Source organism: Melanotaenia boesemani, chromosome 14 (assembly GCF_017639745.1).
Source record: "Melanotaenia boesemani isolate fMelBoe1 chromosome 14, fMelBoe1.pri, whole genome shotgun sequence".
Lineage (NCBI taxonomy): Eukaryota > Metazoa > Chordata > Actinopteri > Atheriniformes > Melanotaeniidae > Melanotaenia > Melanotaenia boesemani.
In genome coordinates this window covers 15,620,169-15,643,712 of record NC_055695.1, presented here as the reverse complement: position 1 = coordinate 15,643,712, position 23,544 = coordinate 15,620,169, and the positions used below count along the sequence as shown (strand labels likewise).

The window sequence follows — 23,544 nt, the reverse complement described above, 5'->3', positions numbered from 1 at the left end:
ATAAGCATATCACAGAGAACAGCGGACTTGGTGATATATAGGACAGTTTGGAGCTTTATATGAGCAGAAATGAAGATCCCTGCATTTACAAAATGTCAGCTAGATGAACGGGGATGATGAGTGAACAGGTAAGGTGGTACACCTGAGAATTCATGTAGAAAAGGTTACTGGCTGCAGAGGCAACAAGTACAGGATTTCAAATGAAACGGTACCTTGACAACACTGTGTTTGCTGTGCTCTGATTAACAGAAGTCCCAGTGTTGTTCTGCCTGACATTCAGTCAAAACATTTGGGACTGTTTTCTGTTTTCAAAGGTTTCAGAGTGGAACTGCCATCAGATCTGCTGGTATATTTATTCATTCATTATCTGTACCTATTTGTCTCAATACAGGTTGCGGGAAGCTGAAGCCAAACCACATTTTATCAGTGGAGAGGCAGGGTACACCCTGGACAGGTCACCAGTCCATCGCAGGACCAACATGGAGAGACAAACAATCATTCACGCTCACACTCACTCCTAGGGAGAGTTTAGAGTGACCAATTAACCTAACATGCATGTCTTTGGACGGTGGGCGGAAGCTGGAGTACCTGTAGAGAACCCACACATACACGGAGGAGTAATGTTTTTCTGCTTCATTTTAAACTAGGGCTGTCAAAAATAACGCGTTAATGGCAGTAACTAATTTATGTAATTAATTGAATTAATATTTTTAACGCAATTAATGCATGCAGTGCATGGCAAGCCCCATACATCTGTCATTTCTCTATTATGATGGTAGGGCATGGAGAAGCAAGATGGAAAAGATGAGCCGGCAGGCTCTATGAATGGATTTGAAAATAAACACAACATTAATGGAACAACCCATTAACGTCGCCCCCGTGGAGAATGAGGGTGTTTTCCCGGTGAGAGGGTTCCACATCCCCACTTTCCCAATATTTATATGTCTGTCTGTCTGTCTCTCTCTATACATATATGATGATAATGATGAAGTACTATCTGGAGGAATTGTTTTATATATATCTTACAGGAACATACATGGGCGACCATCGTGCAAGTTGCTCATTCATTCTTATGTTCTACCAACTCATTTGTGCTTCTCTATCAAGAAAAAACAACTAAGCTCCAGGAATCAAAGTCTGACCTTGGAGAGCCAGCAGTATGGTATATATCCAGCCATGCACACATTACACAGTGACAGAATGACAGTGAGGAGGAAAAAGAAGAAAAACATCTTACCTGCAAAGCAGCCTGGAGAGAGTAGAAGTAGAGAGATTGGAAAAAAGAGCAAAAGCAAAGGAAAAGAGGAGACAGCTGGTTAGGAGTGTGTGTACCAGCAGCCAAACAGAGAACAGAAGGAGAAAGAATACACAAAAATAGCATCTAGATAAACTGGGGAAGGGTAGGTGGAGGATAGGTGCTCAAGGACAGACGGAAGTTAGCACACACACCATGACTGACTCAACAAGACAGAGGAGACAGGATGGGACTGAAGAAAAAAAAAAAAACAAAACAAGAGGAGGCTGAAAAAATGTCACAGGATAATTAATAAATAGGATGCGAATTATCTCACACACATTTGGACACAAAAACGAAAGGCCACTAACAGGCAGAGGAATTGTGAGAAGCCCAGCCAACAATAGCTGGGTTAAAAAAAAAGAAAAAAAAACCCTTAACGATGCTGTGTTTTTTACAGTGAAGTGCAATTTACCAACACCAAATACTGAAACATGGTATTTTAATCTATTAAGGGTTCAACTTCCTCTGAAGAATTTGGAGGAAAACAGAATGGTGGAAATGAATAGCAACAGAAATAAGATGAGAAGCATTGGAACTTACTGGGGAAAAACAAGGTTAGCATAGTTTCTGGACAAAGATGGGAGCACCGTGAAACTAAAACGTGTTTATTTGAAAATGGGTTTCTGTTAGCCGTCAATAATTCATGGGCGTGTAGCTGAGATCATCCTCAGGGATCACCTTATACCTGAGGCTAGAGTACTACCACTATTCACTCAAATGACAAATATACATTAAGATGATGAGAGCAATACTTCAGTATAGGAATGTTTTCTAAAGCAAACTTAACTCATTTTTTTAACTTTATGGAATAAATTCTAGTCAAAAAGGATTTACTGTTTCAGTTGTAAATGGCCAGTTTTGTTAACATTCTGGCTGCTCTAACAGTGTCAGGGCTCTTTAGTTCCAAAAGCCTGTAATATTTTTGCATGATAACCAAAAAGCACATGGTTTGTATTTTCCAGATGAATGCAGAAAGAAAAGTTAATTTCTTGAAATTTGTACCCGACACGCATTATAATTTGTGTGGTGGGTCCTAAATGTATAAATGCTTTTTTAGTTTGTAAGCACCTTAAACATTTTGATTTTAAACTGAGGGAAGATGAGAAAATGCAGTGTGTAAGCACCTTTTGTTGGATGGTGGAGTGTTTCTGCTCCATGTCCCTCTTCTCTTTGGCAGCATCAACCACCAGCTGGTCCAACTGTAAGAGAGAACAGCAGATTAGTCAAGCTCACCAAACCAACTGGTCATACCTATTTTAGTCCATAGCAGCTTATGGTTAAAGAAGGGAAATAATAACTGGATTTTGATTTAACTCACTCTACTGTGATAGAAAATGTCAAGATGTTATAGTTCTGGCCTATTTAAATAGGATTTTATCTCCCTGTTTTATCTAAAGGGTAATGGTGCGTGTGCTCTGAGCTCATTTATTTCAATTTCCAATCTATAAGTAAAAATGACTCCAGGAAATGAACAGTTATTCAGCGGGCCAAACTGAGACAAGACAGGCTGTTTCCTCTAAACAAAATGGACTGCTGTGAAGGTTTCATCATGTGTCAAACTGGATGTGAGATGACTGATTCTCTTCATCCCTGAAAATAACAACTGCATGTAGACAAGAAAGCAATGGCTCTTTTTGAGCACAGGAGAAAGCAAGAAAAAAAGAAAGTATTTCGAATGAGTGCCTAAGGGGGATCATACGATGATACTGAAAATGTGCCAATGTGCCTTAAAGCAGTGACATTCATTACTAGGTCTCTTGATAGTCTTTTGCTGCACTGTGACCTAAATCAGCATGTCTCAATCCTTAAAACACAAAAGAATCAGTATGTGATTAGAGGTCAGTGTTTGAGGGAGGGTCTGTAGGATACATGTGAGTATGTGATGGGAAGGGTTCAAAGTGCTATCAGCAGACTGCATACGCAGACATCTTAAAACGATGAAGCGATTGATCTGCAAGCAACGCAAACATCAAATCACTGACTTCTTTCTCCTCCGAAGTCATGCAGTAAAAAGAGCTGAGGTTTAAAACGAACAGCAATCTGATCCATTTTAAGTTAATCTTATTTAAACAGAATAAAAAAAAAAACGCATTCATACTTTCCCATAACATAACATCATCATTCACAAGACAAAATTGACATTTATCACTTCAGGAAAATGTCATCAACTAAAACAACAACAACAACAAGGAAAAAGTGATAATATTTAAAATCTAATAATGAATTTAATAAGTATTTGTGAGCTGTCAAACAAATATAAGCAGTTAATAGTTGTGCTACTTGTAGATCTGACTGATAAACATGTCTTTCATGTTTCAGTGGAGTTCTGGCTGACCAGGTTTAGCTTCACAGCAGACTACCTAATGGATTCATATTTTAACTACAGATCTATTGCTTGCATTAAAACATTTTTATATTGTAGCTGTTTTGTTGTCAGATCTATTTTTTGACTGCAAACATTTTTTGTGCTTTTTTATGCATGTTAAAACACACAAAAGCAACTTTGTAGATCAAAGATCTTCAACCAGCTCTTAAAAGACTGTCAATGAGACAACCTTTTTCCGTGCAACTTCAAGTCCTTGCTTTTTAAAAGATCTACACAAGTTTTATGGGCACCCAAAATTATGCTTTTTACTTCTTTTCTTACAGTGTAAAACTTTGAATTGTAGCCTATGCATGGCATTTTTTTTTTAGCAAAAGCTATCCTGCCTAATTAAAAAAAGTTAGTGTATGTGTTCACTGTATGAACATGAACCCTGCAACGTGAATATTTCAGAGAAGACAGAATTTCAGGGGCCTTCTGTTTTGTTTAGAACGGAAATGGGTGGACGAGAGAGCGGCAGGCTGATAACATCAGATGGGAAATGTTTTCCCCTGCTGAACCACAACTTCTAGTCCAGTGCAATCAATGCTGTCCCTCTGCTGCTATGTGAAAAATGCAGATGTGTGTTTGTGGATATTTCTCTTCACATACTTTCTGACAGTGACTCATCTTATATTTACCATCATATCAATGCTACTATGCAGTGCCCTTCAACAATGTCAGCAGTGACAATCTTATCAGATGTTTCATTCTGTTTGGCACTTGCAGACCACAACGCCCTTTACTCTCGACTTGTAACTACAAAATGAGCTTTATGATTCATGGAAAAGAGACAGAACAAGTCTTTGACTAGAACATATTGTTCACATGTATTCTGTCATAAGGCTCTTCGTCACAGAAATTATAGCATCAGGAAAGTATCCGTTTCCACCAGGGTTGTCGAAAACATAGCATAATGGGCATGACACGCTGCAACTCAATCATGTAAATCAGAATAAAACATCAGCAGTGTTATTTACAGAATCAAGTAGTTTATATTGCCCTGTCACCAACCCGACTGACTTTCTGTATGAGTTAATGAGCCATTGTCCACCTAACAGCTCAGAAACTCCTTCTCAGACAACCAATGCAACAGTCCTGCTCAAGTTCTTGGTTTTTCTGCTTCTGCTGATTCAAACCCATCTTCCTGTATTTTTTGGCCATCATTCCTTTCACAATTATTTTTTCAGGAGTCTTTGGGTGATGACTTTCCTGTGTCCTGTTTTTAAACGAACCAACCATACGATGCATCACTCTCCCTTTACCTCAGAGGAACAACTTCCCCCAATAAAAACAAACTACTGTTAAAAAGACTAGAATAAAACTATATATTTTAGAATTCCCACCCTTGATACATTTTTAATTGGCTATAAGCACAAAGTTATATTACCAGACCTGTTGACAGCTCCTCCACACCTCCCTGCACAGTCTCTCCACCTTCTTCAGTTTCATGATGGAGGAGAAAAGATATACAGCACAATTCTCTTGTTGCTGCTTCCCACAGCTCGCCCTCTGATCCTCCTCTCCTTTTGGTTTTTCCTCTCCTTCAAATTCAGTGCGACAGGCTTGAAATCCACAGAAGTTATACTCCAGTTTTCATCAGCTTGTAACCAAGCCTTTCTCTTTTTTCCCTCCCTCTTCAGGGTCTGGGTTTTCAAACTGTCTTTTTCAATTCTCTCCCCGTTTCCTCAACAAGCGTTTCTTTTTTTGCCTTCAGTTGTGTCCGTGGTGCAGCCACGGGCTTACAGTCCAGGCTTTTCCCGTCTATTTCAGACACTTTTGCTTTGAGAAGATTAAATTCTTTTCTTTCTTTTTTTAATCCCTTCCTGAAATTTTCCTCTTTAATTTTTCTTTTTTGTCACAGCATATTATTAGCATCAGATGTTTCCAGCTTCAGTAGAAGAGAGTAAGAGACCTCAATCTTCACTTTTCTCCTCAGACGTGCACACTACATCCCACTCTGCAGCTCCTCTCTTTTCTTCCTTGGTCTTGCATGCACAACTGAGGAGCTCTGCCTGTTCCTCCTCTTCAGCCTCTTAGTCGATAGTTTATACTCCACAACCTACGGCATCATTCTTCTGTCCCACTCAGCTGACTATCGACCCTGTGAGTTTGCCTGTGGGAAAACCTTTTTCCAGTCCTCTGACCACTTTCTTCCGCATTCCTGCCAACTGGAACAGCAGTTCCACTGAGATAATAATCTTAAAGTCACATTCGGGCTGTGTTTTTGCTCAGAGGGAAGGATCTGTTTATCTGATGTACACAGATACACACACTGCCAAAAAATAAGTTAACAAAAAGATAGCCACACACACACACGCATATACACACTGATGAGATAGGAAAATAAACAGACTGTGGATTCATCTGGGGCAAAGTTTATGGATGTGTAACTGTGTCACACCTTGATAGCTGCAAGATGGGGGGATTTGTCCCAATTTAAAGTGGCCATAAAGCAGTCTTTAAAATCAAATGAGTGTGTGTATGTTGGGGGGGGGTTTACAGGCATTTCTGTCTTTATAACTTATAGTTGTCATCCAGTGGCACAGCCAAGCTCTACTGCTTTCCTATTATGTCAGTGTTCACCCAGCAACACGTCCGTACAAACTATAAATCTAAACGTTTAATTCAAGTTATCCCCTGAAAATATCTCTAATTTTAAAGTAACAAAAGTGTTTTGTTCAGCTCATCAAATTATATTGTTCTTGCCTACATCACTGTTTACTCATGACTTTGTTATGATAAACTTCAGGAACAGTTATTCTGCTACTCCTCTGAAAATAGCATCACTTTTGTTTCTATTTATATTAAGAGTTTATTTTATCTTACAACAGCACTGTAAGTGATGTCAGCGACCAACTTGTGTGTATTTTTATGAGTGGTATTAAACTAAGAATAGAAAAAGGAATGTAAGCAAGAAGCAAGAGTTCAACATCCTCTGGCCAAAACCCAGAGTGACGACAAACTTGACAAACTCCTGATTTCCGTGTGTTAGATGTAGCCTGTACCTGTCCTCCCAGCTGTTTCATAAGAGGCTGCAGTTCACTGAAGAGGTCATAACCTTGGTGGAAGAACGTCAGATGGGCGTACATGAAGGATAGCATCTACAAAAATAAATAAATAAAAGAGAAGACTGAACATTTGAGGAGAAAAATAAGCATGGCATGCAGGCTGTTTAATGCTAATAAGAGACAAACTTACAGATTTCAGGATTTCTGATCTTCTCTTGGACTGTAGCACATTTATCTGGAAATAACAAAAACACAAATGTGAACATATGCAGCGAAAAACACAAAAAAGGCAAAGAAAACCTAAAAGAAAGACACGTTCAAGAAAAATTAACCAAGACAAACAAACAAGAGAAAAGAAATGGGAGAGGAAGTGGAGATGGAAGAAAAAAAAAGCCAAAAAAGGGAAAATATAAGAAAGCTGACAAGCATGAAACAAATCATACTGAAAAAAGGGGAAAAATATATATATATATATATATATATATATATATATATATATATATATATATATATATATATATATATATATATATATAAACCCATTCCTCCAGATAGTGCTTCAGCATATGAGCACCAGGGGGAGCCCAATGTCTCATGTTAAACGAAGAGATCCAGCTGTCATTTTCACTTTTTATCCCAAATGCCCTGCTGCTTCCTATCTTCTTATTTGTGTGTCTGTATGTGTGTTGGAGGCAGTCTCTGCTTTTTGTCTACTTAAATTACTATTGTGCTGCCTGTCTGGCCTCGGGTAAGGTTATTTTAGTTTAACGTTGTCGCGGAGGGACACATTATGGTGGATTTAAAACACAGATGCTGTTACTCGCCAGCTTCATTTAGTGTGAAGCTGGCAGTGTAAAGAACTGTTTGGCTAAAAGGAGAAACCAGGGCAACTTCTACATTTCACTCTGCACCATATTGTGCTTATAAATTAACCTTGGTTCAGGGGTTTGTTGTTTGTGGCCATGAACGCAGGGTCCCCAAATTCATTGCATCAGAGAACAAAAGTTTAAATCTGTATTTGTGGTCAGCAATAATTTCATGGTTGTGAGTTATAAAGCAGTGCTGACCACACTTGTATTTGTACAGTGATGTTAACTCCCATCCTGGGACCAAAGCTTATTTTTTTATCTCCAAACCACAGCAGCTGATGCATCAAAACTTTTACAAGCCCCCTCCTTTATTACAGGCAGTGAGCAGTTGTGACTGGAGTGGTACCCCTAACGACTGCAATTTAGTCCGCACGGAGCAGTACAGGGTAAAAAAAATATAGCTGCAAGCAAAAGTTACGAGCAATTAGTTGGTAATTGGTTGTTAAGTTGTGGTAATTCACTTCTTGTTAGAAGGAAATGATGCAGACTTTGAGCACGATTAAATAAATTGTCACTTTCTATGCAGGCATTACTTCAGAATTGTTAAGAGTTGTACACCGAAGGATTTAGTTAACACAGATCACTCAAAAGGCATGAAAAGGTTTTGCAAAGGTTACAAAATAAGCACATGAAGCAAAACGCCTTCTTCCTGCTTATTAAGTTCTGCAGACGAGAATTTCTCACTTTTGTCTGTTATGTGTTTAACACGGCTTCTGCTTTTCTGTGTAGTCTCTATTTAAACTTTAGGAATTGGTTTCTATGTTAAGGGTGACTACATATTGGTCAGAGTGAAGTCTGATGACTATACCAACTGCTTTTACAGCTTATGGTATTTCTCTTTTTACGACAGCAACATCATGTTGTTCTACATTTCACCAACGGTCATTCGAGCAAACCCTGAACATAGTTTTATTATCCAACTCTACGTGGCACAGAATGGTAAAAGACATGTGCGCCATCCTTAAAATATCATGAATACAAGTCTAGTTAACAACCTCTCCAGTATATTTTCTTCATCCTCTGTAATTAAGCAAAAATGCCACAAAAACAAAAGAGCAGAAAGGAATGCAGCTAAAATCTGTCTCAAATGTTAGATCCATTCTTTGAAAATGCTGACAGCACAAAGCAAATGTGAATCTTTACAGGAGACAAATTTAAATCAGCTAATTTTAAAGATTTCTGGTAAGCATGTGTTAAAGCCCCCCCCCCCCCCCCCCCCCCCGTTTTCAATGCTTCTGTTAAAAGCTGTGTCAGCAATCTTGCTTATACTGAAAGTGTCTGAAAACTGCATCACTTTCAGAAATGCAGTGTAAGATTTCTGACAGAAATTTCTTTTTAATGGCAAAACAGATAGTTTTTCTATCATGCTATACAAAGATAAAAGTGTCCTCTCTCAGGAAGTGGTCATCTATGAGCTACTCACTTTGAACCCAGTGATTTGTACCTGTAAGACGTAGTCTAGGACGATGTGTCGGAAGCACTTGCGCGTGGCAGTGAGGATGTTGGTGGCCTCCTCCACCTCGTGCTGCTTGTTTCGGGGAGCCTGAGCATTCTTGATCAGTGCTGCCTCCTTCTCCTCACTCACTTTGTCAAATTGTTTCTTGGCTTCTTTGAACTTACGTAGGTCACTGTAAAAGAGAGGAAGAGTCTCTTTGGTGAGGAACGGTGAGGAAGTTTAGACATTACACCCATCAATAAAATTCAACATAGTTATTTATTAGGGTGCAAAAGAATGAAAAATACAAATCAGCCGATACAGGAATTTGGGGGGGAAAAGATAATCTAATATATCAGATGATATTCACATATTTACAAGCTTTAAAGTTTGCCAGATTAATATCAGAAAAAATGGAATCATTACAAATACATTGACAACCTCAGTTAAACTTAACTGTTTCACGGAGTCTTAAACAGTGGAAACTGAATGTCTTCTGGATGACTCAACTACATATTTATAATTCATCCAAATTTCATATCAATGCACAAACTGATACTGATATATCTGTAATAGATCAGTGCTGGCCAGTCATGAGTGTTTTATACATTTAGTTGTTTTGTCACAGTCTCTATGTTAATTATGTTATTCTGATTTTACTTATCTTGTTATCCAAGTTGGGTGGAACTACCTAATAAAGGCTTCAAAGGCTTCAATGTTTTGTGTAAAAAAATCAAAGTCGTGTCACTATGATACAGTGTGTGAGAGTCAGGCCTGCACTTTAGAAGCCTTACAACACAAGCAGTGGAATTCTTACACAACAAAAAGTTCACAGGTTTTCACAAACAATGGGGAGACAGTCATCTAAGATATTTCCCTTATGTTTAACAGTCTTTCAAGGGTCAAGGCAAAGTGGCTGTCTTTAATAAGAACGAATATAAGAGTGGTCGAAGTATAAGCAAAAAAAAAAAAAAACACACACACACACACACAGGTCAGAAGTAATTGTATAAATCTTGGCACTCTGGAAATCCCTGAAGACTAAAACACAGAGGTATTTACGGAAACTACTGGGCCTGACTGCAGTTAAAGTGTGTTCCATATTTTTCTGTGGTATTTAGCAATGTGAGATGAGTTCACATCTGTGTGCTACAGGGACACCACTGAGTAACAGTGAAGGAATATATTCCTCTTGATTAAAACCTTCTCTTAGAAGTAAGAGTGCTGCTGATGTGGTGTAGCCCTGATGAGCTGGGGGCAAAAAAATTATTAATTCTTTTGATGAAAAAACCAGAGCTGAAACAGCCTTCTGTACTTATACAAATAGTCTGAGCTGAAGATAGTACATCTTAAACTGAACAGACATTTTTACAATTTTATGTATTCATATTTAGTCTCTCATACTTTCATCTTCTTCTTTTTGTTGACAATTTCCTCTGTATTTTTTTCTCATTCATATCCATCACATAATCATGTTCAACTATAAACAGTCCAGAGTTTCTGTTCTAGCTATAACATGAGCATATATTTTTATAGGGAAGATACAGGATATCTAAATACGGCCGGTCCTCAAGAGCATAAACTGCTCCATTTTATTCATCTTTTGAAAGCTAATACTTACTCTTTTACAAATGTTTGCAGCTGTGTCTTGATTGATCTCTGGGCCTGATCAAATAATATCTGTGAAGAAAGAAAAAGAATGAATGCTCATTTTTATAGGAATTTTTGTCTAGTCAGGTGAACAAATCAGGCAATAAACATATAGTAATTTCTTGAAGAAAACAGCAAAAATCTGATTAATACATTCCTGTTTCTTTTCCAGGCCACGACTGGCCAGTCAGCATTCAGCTTCACTGTTTATTTGGATGTTTGTTAACATCTCAGGATGCAATTAAGCAGCCAAATTTATACAAACAAGCCGACCCTGTAAACTCCCCTCATAAAGACAAAACACAAGAATGACGTTATTTGTTTATTTTTACTTGTGAGTCATACTTCTGTTATCCTGCAGCTGCAAACTTCCATAAAAACGAGCTTGCAAGCAAAAAAGAAAAACAAAAAACATGCTTATTAAGTAGAGCTTCAACACAATTTCTCTGTGAGACTAGACAATATGAGCAGTGTGGCTGGAAGAGGGTACCACTGACAAACAGATTGAGCACTGTTTGAGTGCATCATGCGCTGAAAAATCGCTGAGTGGCAAAAACCTATCAGTCAGCTGATGTGGTCAAAGTCTCCTGTGATGAGTAACAGTCGCACGCAGGCCTGCACTGTGGCTCTTAGAGGCTTTTGGGGGAGCAGTCTGGAAGGTTAATAAGATGACTTGGTGGGGAAAGACTCCACTGTTGAGTCATTATGGTCTTCTTGTCCCATATTTCTTTTACTGGTTTAAAAGAAATAAAAAATCGCCTTGTGCTTATTCATGATTAAACTTGCCAGTTTGGTTTTCTTTGTTTTAGTCTTGACTTCTTGCTTTAAATGCCAGTTTCAGTGTTAAATTTTTGTTTTTGCACTGTAATCCACCTGAAACGGTGCTTGAAAGGTGCTACATATAAGTAAAGTTCAGTGGAGTTTATTAATGCTGTCCTGGTATCATGGTTTTGAGCTGGAGTTAGTCTTTCCAAGCTGCCTCTGAAGGCATCTAATCTGCTCCTTTCCTGTGCGTATCCAGCTGTTCTCAGTGGGGTTGGTGTTTTTTTTTTTTTTGGGGGGGGGGGGGGGGGCTATTGTGTTTGACCGGTTCTTCTCTCCCTGGATTAATGAACCTATCCAACCAATCCTGAGGCATCTCATTTTCTGTAGGTTCAGTCTGCTGAGGCATTACACCTGGATTAAACTCACTCTCATCACTCTTTTTCACTCATCAGCATTCCAGAGGTTTCCATTTTGATGAGTTATTTTTACTTTACCCACAAAAATCAAGGGAATAAACAGTTTACCCTTCCTCATTTCTCTATTTTCCCCAGGTTCTTATTGCTCCTTAATTAGCTGGTTCCACATTCTCGTTTCACCATAGCTCTTCTTCCTGGCAGATATTAAAAAGTATCAGAATTACCAGCAGAGATGTTGCTGTAAGTTTGGTGGTTTCTTGGTGGAGGTAGAATCAGTAACTACAGGTGTGAATAATTCTTTATTGTGGTATGTTACTTGGTAAAGTAGCAATGAGAAGAGTAACAAAAGCTGACGTGGAGAAAATGAAGGAATAATTGTATGTAACCAAACTTTTCCTGCTTATTTTAGATTAGTTAAAGTATGCTAAAACTAATCTAAGCACACAATACCAAATTGCAAAAAGAAAATACAAGAGCAGGAAACAAAAATCTCATTTATCATATTAGACCTTTGCATGGAGTGAAAGTAACTTTGTTTAGAGCTTACTGTACCTCACTCTACACAGCTCATCTGTGGGTGAACTTTAAAAAATCTAGCCAACAAAGACTGAAAGTTGCCTATAATGATGCTCTGCGGCTTCTGGTAAAAAAGCCCAGATGGACTAGTGCTAGTGAACTGTTTGTGACTCACAGAGTGAACACATTACAAGCCCTTTTAAGGAATCTAATGTTTAAATTTATGTGTCATGTGAATGCATCAGAAAATATGATTTTATTGTTAACAAATATTAAATACAGTGCCATCCACTATTTCTCTGATCTGTGGGGACACTGGTATAAATGCCTTTTAAAAGATTGAGGATCTTTTTATTGGTATTTTTTATGCCCATGTTATACACTGTTATCTATCTATCTATCTATCTATCTATCTATCTATCTATCTATCTATCTATCTATCTAGTAAACAGTTAATCAAGGAGTCAAAGTAAACTATATTGCTATATTTGAAGTTTCCACAAAACATAGGACATATGGGATGGACAGAAAGATGGTCAACACAAAAACATAATCCCTCCAACCAGAAGCCCAATGATGTAAATCTAAAATTTAGCCCTTGTTTTGTATTTCATTGTCAACATGCAAAGCTGCATCCAGCTACATCAACAACATCAGATCAAGCAGTTTCTAAACTTTTGGATTATGAAAAAAAACTGATGGCAATGATCATATTTTGTTTTGGGTTTTTTTTCAACAAATGAATCAACAAATTTATGAATTGTCCAAAACTGTAACAAACAGAGGTGATGTTGTCTACTTTCATTTACTTTACCAACTGTATGAAATATAAAATCCAAAGAAACTGAGATTTTTCTCTCCAGTCCAAGAGCAGCTCTGACTTTCAATGTTTATCTGAACAGTATGTAATACCAATGGCAGAATAATGATGGCTGGAAACTCACTCTGGAGATGATATGCAGTTACCAGAGATAAGACTAGACAAGAGGGATCAAAAGAGGAACATTGGCTGCAGAGCACGAGCCTATCGGGTCATCCTGTGCCTCTTCTTTGCATTTAAGTTAGTTTTAATGAGAGGACAAACACAGGAAAGTAGTGTCTACGTTTTTAAATGTCAGTTTAATGCGTTCCAGAGAATGACAAGAAAGGGGTCTAACAATGGGACTCTGAGAAAACAGTCACATAATCAAATCTGTACAACTGGGTTGCTTGGAGCTTTCAATAACATGGGAAAGAGCATCATCTTTATTACTTGTGGTTGAAAGTTCAGCACATCCAACACGGTCTCTAAAGCCAACAGAACAGTAATATTACTCTAAATTCTTAGATTTTTTTTTTTATTTTAACTGTCTGAAAGATGACAACCACATCAAAGAATATTTGACCATGACCACATTTAGACCAGTGATGCAGAATCTATTCCAGCAGATAAATTCCAAAGCTCCACGACATGGTACCGAGAGATTTGATTTTAAGAGGCAGGAAATTCCTCTTTCCATACAGTTTTGGGTATTTTTATACTGACGAAAGTCATTTTGTTTCTTTTTTTTTTCCACCCCAAAAAAGAAGCCAAAGCTTTTTTATCATTGGAATTATGGTTAGGAGAAAAAAATAGAAATTTTTGCAACAGACCCAAACAGCTTTCCTTTAACCACCTTTTTTTTTTTTTTTTCCTTCTTCTTTTAAGAGAGAGAGAGAGAGAGAAGTGGCACACACTGTTTTTCAGCAACACCCTGGTTTATATTTTTTAATGGGGAAATGAAAGCTATAGAGATACTTTCCTTGTATTCAACTGGAAAAACTTAGTTTTTTTTCAAGTTTCTACTTCTATTTCTCAAGAAATTGGTCTCTCTCTGTAGATGCATTTCCTTTGTCTGGAGGCCTGCTGCTGTGTTTCCCAGCAGTAAATATAATATGTGACAGCTAAAGAGCCGTTTTAGAGCATCAGCCCATCTGGGTTTTGTTATCACCCAGCTGTCCAAAGGGGAAAAATACATAAAAATTATGACTATGCATCCGGTTCTACATGGGAGTGACAGCATACCGTGTGATAGTTGATCATCTCCTGCAAGCTCTCTGCAAACTTCGTGAGACTGGACTGTGAAGAGAGAAGAAGGATATTCAGGTAGGCAGGCAGAGAGAGGATGTGGTCATGTGACTGGTAAGAAAAATGAACAATAAAGCACAAAAATAGCAGAAATGGCATGAAATGTAAACTGCTGTCACATGCTACAACAAAGGAATGTATGTAAAAGGTCTTTAATGGTAATAAAATGGAAACCCTGGTCCAGTTACTTTTTGGCTCAGTTACTTTTTTCCAAACAGATGCAGTAGCTAAAGTTCAAACTTCAAGAGTAAGGCAGGGAGGAAGCTTTGCCAAGTAAATTCATATGAGATGAAGAAAAATTTGACCTCTGCTAAACTCACAACGCAAGTTTAAATTAGTCATATGTTTAATAAAACTCATCAGAATACTAAAGACAGAAAATAAAGTAAATGTATGCAAACAGAGAAGGCGACGCAGACTTCTTTACACTGTACAAATTTAGTATCTATGTTTCTTTATGTTCCTACATTTAGACCTTGTTCAGGTTTTACAGTAAGCTGAAGGAGCTCAGCAGGTGCTAAAGCTGAGTACTTTGATGGTATGGTTCAAGCAAGATTATTTCTTGTTTACCTCAATGACCTCATCTTTGGTGGACTGCTGGGCAAGCTCCCGGATCCCGTTGACAAACTGCTTGTTGGCTGCGTTGTAGGCTTTACCAGCATCAATCATCCCAATACATAACTTCACCAACTTGTATAAGAAAGAGAAAAAGGCAAAGGTAAAACATCAGGGAGGATGGGAGGATAAATAGAAAATAAACAAACACAAGAACCTTTAGTGATATTTTTTTCCAGGGCATTTTCTCTTATTTATAATAATAATTAGCTAAAAACAGATTCGATTTAGTGTGGCTTGTAGATGAAAATGAGCCCGTTATGACCTGGAGTAATTTATGTTTTTTACTTTTTTTTTTTTACATTTACATTTCAAGCCTGGAGTGACATGGAGCAACGTCAAGACATTTAATCTCTTTCAACTTAAAAAAAAAATCCTAATAAGCATGAGAGCAAAATCAATCATTTACAGTTAGAGCTATATTTAATATCTTTCAGAGGCTGAAAATGCAAAGAATTGTAATAATAATTATAATTATATAGTTATAATAATAATAATAATAATACAAAGAATAACTTTGTGTGTTTTAAACAAAGCCTTCAGTCTGTATGGGTGAAAAAACACTGTAAAACAACACCCTTGGTTTTTACTAAATGTCTTGGGTAATTAACACAATTCTTTTCCTTCTGACACATATGAAGCAAAGAGATTTTCAGGTTATGTAATCTCGGGGAAAAGTCTGGCAGCGTTTCATCTATCCACTCCCACAAAGATTACACAGAGCCTGAAAGTGGATCTGCAGCAAATACAAAATTCTTGGCAGCTGCCTTCACTGATTAATACAGTTATATGAGATTTATAATACCACGGCCCTTTTCTACGTTCTGCTACATGAGGTTACACTTATAGTTTACTGTCCAGCGAAATATAAACATATTTCTATTTTACAGAAGGATTTTTTTTTATTTTGTTTTCATTATTTTCTTGTCTAAATTACAAAATACAAAGAAAACGTAAGCATCCTTAAAATCATATTTAATCAGCAGTAAGACACAACAAAGCTACTTATTCATTGTCTCAATCATTTAAACAATATATTTTGAGTACAGGCTTTAAAAGTCAGATTTAGTTTTCACACTTTTAGAAAGAGTGTTTTCTTCTTCATTCAACATTTCTGTGTTTGTACTGGTCAGTCAAATAGCAAGTTCCACAAAAAAAAAAATATGCTGAACTTTGGTCTCTTTAGGCACGACTCCACCCAAGAAGTGGGTGACATATACACTATTACAGCCGTACACATGCACGCAAGCACACCCACTCTCTGGCAGATCCTTCCTCTCCACAGCAAGAGGGGAAATGAGGCCGGGGCTGAGTCACAGAGGTGGGGTGAGGAGGAGGGTGGAACTCCAAGATTGCAAGTCCAGGAACAATGAGGCTGGTTCTTCCAAGCTCAAGGTCTCGCTCTAAGCTTGTGAACATACTCTCAACTCTGCAGGGATCCGTTGGGAGGAGGGACTTTTATGCTGTCAGTACAACGCCAGTTTATCATCCTTAGTTGATTTGGTTATCACTATGCTAGGTTAAACACAAAGTAAGGTTAAATGTAAAGTAGCTCACTGAAGAGTATGATTTAAACAATATACTAGGACTATATATTAGGACTATTATGATTATTTTATTTATTTCTCATAAAAATTATAGCAATAATTGTTAGTATTTCTTCATTTTTATTCTGCTTTTTACTAGCCCACATATTGTTTTTAATTCACCTTAGCCTTACATAGAATAATACTCATAAATGAAAATTATTAAAAAGTAAAAAGAAGTCAGTATCAGTTTGCCTTTTTTTAAGAAAAAATGTCCAGATATGCCATATCCACAGCAAAAGGAGAGGGGTACAATATGATAACGCTGTCACAGAGTGTTAACACTATCAGTTAATCAACTCTAGCATTTCTGTCAGTTTTGCCAAGCTGTTTTTTAACAGGTAAAGAAAATTAGATTAGACTGCCATGATCAAACGATGTCAAATGCAATTAAATGATTAATTGTTCATTTTGACAACCCTACTAGTGATATACGAAAAAATGAATATACTGGAGCTACCAGTACATGTCTGCAAACTTAAATGTAACTTTATATCAGTCGTACCTCGAATTATCCAAATGGTTCAACTTTTTGTAAATAGTCAAGTATAAGTTTAGATTAATACAGCCTAATTTTCTTTCTTCACACAGTCCACATGGTCATGATGTCAGACATGCTTCACTCCATTAGCCTCCCCAACACATATTCTGGGACAGTGATCCATTTAAATGACAAGGTCAAACCCAGTCAGTAGCTTAACCTGTGCATGAACATTATAATAATCAATCACCCTCAATATGGGCTCTTGATCTCCGTTTATCATCACATGCATAAGCAGATATTGTTAGCATAGCCACTCCTAACAAGCTATTTTCTAAACTATGAATAAAACCAGATGTATACAAGTAAGTTTGCCTTAAATTAAACACTAAAATTGTCAAATTACAACACATGCTACTCTGTACTTAAGGTGTTTCTTCCTATATGCTTACAGCACATAAACACACAGTGATTATATTTAAGTCTCTGCTAAGCTGCAGTCTGCAAGGGAATACACTGCGGATGAGGACAGGGACAAGCCTGAATCTTTCCACGTACAGAATAGCCTTTGTAGCTGACAGTTCACACAGTGGAGCAAATGAAGAATTAAGCAATGTTTTTCATGGGTGGTACTCACTTTGTCGAGCTTTGATTCCAACTCGCACACATCCCCCTCCACTTCCTCTATGGTAGCTCTGTGAGGAGAGAAAACACAAAAGGTTTGAAGTTAAGCACCTCAAAAAACTACTGTTGGAGGACACTTGTAGCAAACTGACAAGCATGTGCAGACACATAAACCACTGCAGGCAGCCAAATCCAAGAGTGCCATTTTGGGTCAGGCTGCAGGGCTAGAATTGGGTCTGGTATCTTGCTAGAAGAAGAGGCCCTGATTGGCTCTCCACAGGATCAACAAGCTTCAGAATACCACGGAGGACAGAAGACACTCAAACGGCTCATCCATGCTAAGGATCTGTGAATGGGTCTCCGCTTTAATTAATGTTTATCTACACACTTTAACACACTGCTGTTGCTTTACTTCTGTGTCAGAAAGGTTGATAAGCACTTCGCAGCCCAAAAAATTTTGTAAAAACTGTATATTACATTACTGTACTTTAAAAAAAAAGAGAGAAAGAGTAAGTTACCTTCACTGCCACAGTATTATGTATGGATGCAATTCTTTATTTAAATAAAAAGTTTCTTTATATTCTACTTTTTCTACATTTGTGAAACTGTGACACAGTTTTACTTTGTTGCCTTCTACTACTTTTAATGCCTTCTTTGAACCACGTGTAATGCTTTTAATGTTTAATGTAAAGCACTTTTAATTGTCTTGTAAATTAAATGTGTTATACAAATAAACTTTGCTTGCAAGTCAAATGTGGTCTTTACACATTTCATTATCCAGTGTTCCACATTTACAAATATTTAGTGTTAATAATGATTTTAAAGTAATAATCAAGAAGTCGCCCCTCAAAGCAATGAAAGCATTCACCCTCTCCATTTGTTTCTCCAAAAGGATTTCAGCCCAATAATGCAACATTCATCCATTTTATTTTTTTTTTTACACCTGCTTTATCTTATTCAGGGTGGTGGGGGCTGAAGCCCATGCCAGCAGCTGTTGTGATTGATGGAGACAAACAAGACGCACTTATGCAGGTTCACATTTTCTCCTAGAGGGTCAGTTTAGAATCACAAATTAATCCAACATGCATGGTTTTAAACATGCAAACATCAGCTGAGATTCAAACCAAAAAGCATGTTGCTGTGAGGTGACAGTGCTGACCACCACCATATAACCAAGAACCAAGAACAGATCCTGGTTAAGTTTCCAGAAGAAGGAAATGACTTGATTTTTATTATAAAGTAAATTTTCTTTTGTTAGAACACGGACTTCAACCAAAAACGTGCAAATGTTTCCTGGTATGTTGTGTGGAGATATGAGGATGTGTGTCCATGTGTGTTTAACTGTGCTTCAGAAGGTGGCTGGCAAGATACAACTCAAGTTTTATTTGTGTGATGAAGAGCTTTTTCTGCAACTGGCTGCAGTTTTTCTTACTTAACATGCACCGAATATTTATGCATTACTTTAAGGACAGCACAGTCCTGAGCTGCAGCAGTAGGTTAATTTGACATATGGTCAGTTGTTAGAGGAATCTCAGTGTTTTAGCTGCAGCTAAAGATTTTACTCTCTAATTATACGTCAGTTTCAACTGCTGCTATCATAACGCCATGCTCCTTGTTTGACAGCCTCTTATTAATGTTTATGACAAAACATGTTTATAGCTTCTTATCTCATTAACAGCAATAACAGTGGAGACTGTATCCTCGGGTAAAGCAAACATATTTCTCTTGAGTTCATAACTGTGCTGTTATTTTAGTGCAGTTACACCCTCATAAATGTAGCACTAACTATACATTAAGCATAAATATGTAAAAAAAAATAGAAAAAACTGTTAAACTAGCCCTTTTCACATATTGGTTGTGCCTTATTGTCAGAGAAATTGATAAAATATCCTTGTTTATTCACTGCTATTCCTTCTCTGTAATTCACACAAGCCAAACAAACATACTGTAGGCAGCTTAGACCTCCATCAGTGCACGCTCACAGACATCAAGTCAACATTTTGGAAATCGGCTTTGTGACGACAGCACCCTTGATTAGACTGGCAAGTTCCATAATGCTGGTTTAATTTATGTGAGCAAACAATGAAGCAACCTTGTTATGTCTTTCTTATTACCTCCCTTGCCAAGTGAAACATGCATCAGCAGCAGATCAGCTTCAACCCCCCCCCGGCCACCCCCTACCTCCATGCTGCCCCTGCACTTTTACATGACACCACTTTGCAAAATAGGTGCATCAGTCCCTGATGGAAAAGTGAAAAGACCTTCAGAGGACTTAAAGAGATATAACTCACTTTCAGACATTTCACCTTGGGTTTGACAGGCATTTCTACATGAAGCACAAGAAACATTAATGTAAAAGTGAACATATCAGACTGATTAGGTCATTAATGTTATTTATCCTATGTGTGAAAAAAGTTTTACATTCCCTCAGAACCTTGCTGCCACTGTGCTTTATGACGAAAAAAGAACTTGCCAAAAAAGTGACTTTGTTGTGCTTGTATGCTTTAATATATACCTGAAAATGAACATGCACTAGATTAAGTTTCATTTTTATGTGAAGTTCTTAATTCAACAAGCCCAGTCTAAGAAAAGGTCTTTCAGCTTGGGAACAGCATATTAATCCTCTTTATGAGATGTTGATAGCAACCCAAACAAAGCAGAATGAAGTAAGGACTTTAGTAGACAAGGAGGGCAAGAACAGGGTCAAAAGCAATAAAGAGCTTGCCTCTCTCACACGCGCATTAACCCGGGTCAAAGCTTAAGAACTTGTTACAGCCCCCTTTTTTGGCTTTGTTTATTGCCAAGGGCAAAGTGAACTTCTAAGATGAGTCACCCTGAATCAGAACTGCCCTACTGACTAAATGTTGTGGCTTCAAGAGCATTTGACCTTTTTAATTTTTTTCTATATGAAATATATGAAGTTATCTAATATCTCTTCAATCCTGGCCCTACAAACTCTGAGGTACCTAACCTCTCTGCTAAGGAGTAAGCAGCTGAATGCATGCAGCAATGATATAAGGAACATGAATAAATTGAAAAGCAGAAGGTTGTGGAAAAAGTCAGGTGCATTCAACCATCTCCTCCCTGAAAAATCGATACAGAAAAATTAGCCTTAGAAATCAAGCTTATTCTTATGTCAGTTGCACGCTGACTTTGCATGGAACCACTAAAACAACCATTTTCCTATGATCTTGAAACTTGAGCCTGTAGGCTGGACCTGTGTGAAAGTGCTGACAAGAGAATAAGAAAAAGAGGGGCCCTGGCAAATTATAGTTTGGGCCATTGCTTCACAGATCTGACCTTGGAGTGTGTCCAGTATGAGGCTGGATAATGAGCAAAAAAGGAAAAGAGAAGAGAACAAACAACACTGGCTTTCAATTCCAACACACACATACACACACAGGTTTTTATTTTCTACCCAGGAAACAGTGTTCAGGATGATGCAGTGAGTATTGATGGTAAAGACACAGAAGGAAACTTCAGAAAAAACAAGAGCAGTCCTCAGTTTAGCAACTTCAGCTGATATTCCGCTTATTGAGCAACACCGTGGGCCTGGACTGAATTAAACTGTTGGCTTTAGCATACTAAAAAGTAAAAAATTAGGTTTGTGAATGCAGGGAAAGTTATGCAAGTTAACAGATTATGAGCCATTTGGTATTTGATAGAGTTAAGTTAGTGATGGGCCACCACCTTGGACAAATGTATAAAGAGCAAGTAGATATTATTCCTCATAACATGTTGTAGATTTAAGATAAGTGTGATCACCAAAGAGCACAACACTGGAAATTTTTTTCTCTAATTTGTCTCATTTATTCAATTTATGTATTAGGCTTGTTAAAAATGTTATATTTTGTCCAAAACTTGCTATTTCCTTGTTCTTTAAAATGCTACACGAGCATTTTACTTGTGCAGTCAAACACTCTACAGCCGCATCACATGAAGTATGAATTAGCGATGGTTGTATGTGGTTATACATCATGTATAATATGTGCCCTACCTGCTGACTTTATATCTTCATTCTGGATTGAACTAAGTTTGTTGATCATCTTAGTTTGTTATTGCTCTGCAGATAAAACTACCTTTTTTCTTCTGTATTTAGACTGCCACAATCCCTACAATTAAGAGCATATAAAAAGAAATGACATGCTCTTTATCTTGAGTTTTTAAAACATAACAAGGAGTATAAATAAGAAACTCAGAGATGGATGCACCAGATACATGTACTATGTTTTAAGCTGAAGATAAGCCACTCACAAAATCTTTGTTCTTAATGAAATACAAAGTGCAAACATCACTGACTCATAAGTTTTGAAAAAGTCTAAAGATCTTCTAATGGCCACTATGAAGCTCTTTTAAGTGCCGAAGCAGTTAGATATCATGTAAAAAAGTATTAGTGTGAACAGGGGAACACGTGTTTTTCTACATCACAATCATCTATTTTCTTAACATAACTACAATGCTGTCAAAACACCAGGTTATGGCATCAAGCAACTTGGACCTTCTAAAAGCCCACATGTGAATAATAGACAGGTGATAAGAAGAGCCTGGATGATGCAGGTGCTCTGCTCTTGGTGCAAATTTACATCTGATATCTGACTTCATGCAGTGAAGGAACAAGAAGCAGCAGTGACAGCACCCAAAACAGGGGAGCAAAACAAACTAAAGTGCAGTAGATGTAATCTGGAGACCATCTTATCACAAAGAAGTCGAATGGAGCAAACAACCTTCAGGACATATTTTACCCCTATGTTTTTGCTTCATCTGTCTCTTTCAAATTTGACTTCATAAAGAACACAAAAATATTATGCATTTCTAAATAACCAAACACTGATGTTTATATTCTGCTATTTAACAGTGAAAAAAAAAAAGTATTAAAAAGGAATAAATGAAAAAAAGTTCATGTTAATTTGAAGTGACTACAATGTTTGGTTTTACCAACACAATCTGCTCCAAGTTAAATCAAAATCACCATATTTGATTAATTTTATAGCCAAAAGAGGAATCTCTCTTCCTGATTAAGCTTGGTTGAAAGGCATAAATTCCAGCATAACATTTAAAGTAACTACAACATATGATTACTAGCTTCTTAACTACGTTAAACAACGTAAACTGGGGAACTAGAACATCCTGAGTTAAGTGTTTGGGTGTGAGGGTGAAGCTAAATAAAGAGAAAAGTGTGGTATAAAAGAAGACTACAGCCAATGAAAATGAGGAAGGAACATAAAAACCCGCCATGCAAACCCACATCAGTTAGAAAGAGGCCAATTCAGCACCACGGAGGAAATGTTTGGATCTTGGCTTTCTGTATGATGATTGAGAGCACGCTAAAAGCTTGCCAGACAAAGATCCAGAACACGCCTAGAAGAGATATCACCGGTTTGGATTAAAAATGGTCCAGTGGCTCAAATGTATGCACACTACAAAATCTTAAACTCTGCCTGTTTATATCTTTATACAAGTACTTTCAGATAGAAATCCATCTTCAATGACACAGATTTGCTGAGAATTTAAAATCTGTTGGCTTCTGAATAAAGTTAAAACACTTCAACAGTCTGAAGCATCTATTAATGGAAAGTCTGGCTCAAGTTAAAGTAGTTCTTGTGAGTAAACATCCACATAAAATGGTGTTATTTTTACAGTGGGTGACTAAGATTCACACACTGCCAACAACCAACCAACCAACATAAAGAACATAAATGGACTGAGTCTTGGATTATTACAGTGCTAGCTGCCTTAAAATGTTCTACAAAAACAGATAACTTATCATTCTGCAATGACTCAGTGACCATACTTCAAAACAAAGAGTGCTT

At 37.4% G+C, this 23,544-nt stretch overlaps 1 protein-coding gene across 4 annotated transcripts in view; it reads right to left on the bottom strand.

The window, feature by feature from the left end:
• LOC121652866 (arf-GAP with coiled-coil, ANK repeat and PH domain-containing protein 2-like) overlaps positions 1-23,544 on the bottom strand; it is a 43,786-nt gene that overhangs the window by 15,064 nt on the left and 5,178 nt on the right. For 3 of the 4 annotated variants that reach the window (XM_042005938.1, XM_042005941.1, XM_042005939.1), the window contains exons 2-10: positions 17,748-17,805; positions 14,999-15,118; positions 14,366-14,419; positions 10,596-10,654; positions 8,984-9,167; positions 6,861-6,905; positions 6,668-6,763; positions 2,422-2,496; positions 1,238-1,249 (exon numbers count right to left, since the gene is read on the bottom strand). In XM_042005938.1, the coding sequence (XP_041861872.1) occupies positions 1,238-1,249; positions 2,422-2,496; positions 6,668-6,763; positions 6,861-6,905; positions 8,984-9,167; positions 10,596-10,654; positions 14,366-14,419; positions 14,999-15,118; positions 17,748-17,805 (703 nt within the window). The remainder of the gene's footprint in view (positions 1-1,237; positions 1,250-2,421; positions 2,497-6,667; positions 6,764-6,860; positions 6,906-8,983; positions 9,168-10,595; positions 10,655-14,365; positions 14,420-14,998; positions 15,119-17,747; positions 17,806-23,544) is intronic. The other variant, XM_042005940.1, reaches the window with a different exon arrangement.